Source organism: Citrus clementina, unplaced genomic scaffold (genome assembly GCF_000493195.1).
Source record: "Citrus clementina cultivar Clemenules unplaced genomic scaffold, Citrus_clementina_v1.0 scaffold_3, whole genome shotgun sequence".
Lineage (NCBI taxonomy): Eukaryota > Viridiplantae > Streptophyta > Magnoliopsida > Sapindales > Rutaceae > Citrus > Citrus x clementina.
In genome coordinates, this window is record NW_006262339.1 from 25,110,478 (window position 1) to 25,113,628 (window position 3,151).

General features: G+C 47.5%; 1 protein-coding gene across 1 annotated transcript; it reads left to right on the forward strand.

Moving 5' to 3' along the window:
- The first annotated feature begins 448 nt into the window (after positions 1 to 448).
- Positions 449 to 2,416, forward strand: LOC112099754. The gene is made up of 4 exons (XM_024187227.1): positions 449 to 740; positions 836 to 911; positions 1,026 to 1,270; positions 1,353 to 2,416. Exons 1-4 carry the CDS (start codon positions 449 to 451, stop codon positions 2,414 to 2,416), a joined length of 1,677 nt encoding a protein of 558 aa, XP_024042995.1.
- Positions 2,417 to 3,151: the final 735 nt, after the last annotated feature.

The following is a 3,151-nucleotide window of genomic DNA, read 5'->3' on the forward strand; positions in this document are numbered from 1 at the left end:
GTGTTGGGTAACGTAGTGGACCAACAGTAGAAACTCAACAGTTCTGGCTTGCGCAGGATAGGAAACAGCTTTGAGGAGTCGTGTCGTATTTAATTGCGAGCGAGGTGATGTGGCAGAGATCTATCCCTCCATTTGAATTTCAAACCGATGGTTATGAAACCCTTGGAGTTCGTGCCGTTAAATGGTGACAGCCTAAGAGTTTGTTCCTCATTAGGGAACCCAAAACCCCAAAAGGGAAACTCGTCTCTTAGCCTTCTTCTTCCTCTCCGGTGACTGAGTTATTTCTTTCCCTCGGTGTAAAAGCTACCTTCCTTGTCTCTATTCGGCTGGGCCACAACTGCAGGTATTATTTCTATTTCTTCGGTCTTGGATAGTTGTAGAAAATTTCTTTTCGCTCTGTTTTGCTTGGGTAGTGTTTGGTGATATTGCTCTGGTCATAGTTTAGGAAATGTCAAAATGCAAAGAGAAGGTAATTGAGATTGATGACGACGAGTTAGACTTCTTGCCTAGTCTACTCGCTGATCCTGCCTTTGACCTTGGAATCCCCTTAGAACCGATTAAATCTAATGTTGGAACTAGTGCTAGGAGGATGTCTCCCCAAATAACCTCCTCAACTAGCAATAACGGCGACGATGGATCTTCTGGTTCGGAAGATACCCTGAGTGAGGACCTGGGCGAAGATTCTGGTGAAATGTCCTTACCAGGAACATCGCGACCAGATAGGAAGAGCAAAGTAGGAGGTATGACTTTATCACATGCACGACCACAGTAGACGACCTCGTTGACCTCCGGACTACGTATGACATTCCTGATGATATACCCCTTAGGATTCCAGGAAAAAAAGATACTCCCAGCCGGCCTCCCAGGGGATACGTTACTCTTTTTCTGGAAAGTTTTAAGTTTGGGATGAGGTACCCCCTACAACCCTATTTTGCCCGAATGCTTAGTGGGTTAAACTTAACTCCTGGTCAACTTAACCCCAACGGGTGGAGGGTACTTTTTGGTCTGTTCATATTGTGGGACAGATACTGCCAGAACGAGTCCACAGTTGATGAGGTAAAGCACCTGTACCAGCTAAAGAGCAGCCCCAAAGACGCCAGCTTGTATTACTTCATGTCGAGTACCAAGACCAGGAAACCCATAACTGATCTTTCAACAAGTAGTGGTGGGAATTGGAAGAAAAAATTCTTTTTTGCTGGGGGTCCCTGGGGTCAAGTTGCACAGATTGATGGGAAGAACTATCGCGTCCTATCCCGTTTCGTGGTCCCAGGTTGCCTGCTCGCTTTAGATGTCTTGTATCCCTAGTTCTCATTTTTGATTTATCTCTAACCCAATTTTTGTTCGAACTGCAGGTTCTTGGGGTGTCCACTATAAGCTTAAACATGAACCGCTCAAGTGTGTCGAGGCTGTGTTAGCCAATTCCTGCTCGAGCCAAGAGTTGCTATCTACTTACAACTTCTTTGAATCTCGCCTGGTGTCCACTGATCTTAAGATGGAGGATACTGTGATCGGGGCTTTGAATCGGAAACGTCCTCGACTTCATGCTGCTAAGCGAGACCAGAATAAGGATTCTCCCTCTGCGAAATGGGTGAACATCGCGGAGCAGGTCCCCCCATTGAGGACTCTACCACCTCCTCCTACCAAAGCCGGCGAAACTAGTGGAACAACCACCGATCCCACTTCTCCTCCTCCACCAGTAGGGTCGAAACCTCGTTTGCCCGACAATCGTGCAGAGCATCTGGTCCCCTATATCAGTGAGTTTTCTAGGCTTGTGAGCAAAAAAGACTTGGAAGACTTTGACGGCAGCACTCTGGGCGAGCTGGTGGGGGCTATGCAGTATAGTGCTTTTCATCTCGGCTGCATGGCCACTTACTATAAGGGAAAGGTCGGCCGCTATGACCGAAAGATGAGAGAAGACTTTCAGTCGGCCAAAAACAAAGCTGACGCTGCCGAGAAGAAAGCCGGAGATCTCAACCTTGAGAATCTGAAGTTGATAGAGTGGGAGTCTCTCGCGCAGGCAAAGGCAATCACTCTTGAGAAGGAGTTGAATAAGGTCAAGGAGGACTTGCAAAAGCAAAAGGCTACTTACGAGACTCAGCTCGAATCTCTCAAAGATTCCCACCAGGTTCAGGTCGAAAACCTAGAGAAGGAAGCTGACAACAAGTATGACCAGGGGCTTCGGTATTCTTATCGCTGCATCATGGCCGTCCTAGGGAAGCAGCATCCTGATATGAAGATGGACGAGCTTGCCGTTGGTGTTGCTCAATATAGGGATGATGAGGCAGCCAAAGAAGATGTCGAAGTGTTGGAGCCAAATGCAACTGAGGAGGGAACCTCTCCTCCTCGTGCAGTCCCTGCTGATGTTGCCGAGGCAAGTACCCCCTCGGGGGCAACTGGTGAGACCCCCTGCTCCTGAGGTGGACCAGCCAGCGGAGACGGCCCAGGTTACTGACCCGCCGTCCTCTTAAATGTACCTTGTGTTGTAGGTTTTTTTTTTGGAACATTGTATGTTAAAACTAGCAGTTTTTCATAATTGTTGGCAGTTTAATAAGAATGCTCTTATTTGCTTTATTCGCTTCGAGCTCTTGGCAGATTATTTTATTTTTTGTTCGCTTACATTGTGGTTGAGCAGGTGTCGAAAAGATCGGCTTCCCGTACTGCCATTGAGCAGGCCTGGAAATTCATGGAGTTGCTCGCCTTACGTTTGATGGTTTGCTCGCCTTCGCTTGGTCGAGTAGATCTTGGCATGCTTGGCTTCTGGTCTCGCCATAAAACATGCTTTGAGACTTAGTGAGCCTTTGCATGCCTTAGAAATTTTTATAACATTTAAGGGTCTGCTCGCCTTCGCTCGGTCGAGCAGATCCTGGCATGCTTGGCTTCTGGTCTCGCCATAAAACAGGCTTTGAGACTTAGTGAGCCTTTGCATGTCTTAGAAATTTTTATAACATATGAGGGTTTGCTCGCCTTCGCTCGGTCGAGCAGATCCTGGCATGCTTGGCTTCTGGTCTCGCCATAAAACAGGCTTTGAGACTTAGTGAGCCTTTGCATGCCTTAGAAATTTTTATAACATTTGAGGGTATGCTCGCCTTCACTTGGTCGAGCAGATCCTGGCATGCTTGGCTTCTGGTTTCGCCATAAAACATGCTTTGAG

Excerpts from the sequence above, each read along its gene's own strand:
- LOC112099754 (XM_024187227.1), top strand. The coding sequence starts at position 449 with ATGTCAAAATGCAAAGAGAAGGTAATTGAGATTGATGACGACGAGTTA. Across the intron at positions 741-835 it reads TAGGAAGAGCAAAGTAGGAG|GAAAAAAAGATACTCCCAGC; the intron begins GTATGACTTTAT and ends TTAGGATTCCAG. Across the intron at positions 912-1,025 it reads AGTTTTAAGTTTGGGATGAG|ATACTGCCAGAACGAGTCCA; the intron begins GTACCCCCTACA and ends ATTGTGGGACAG.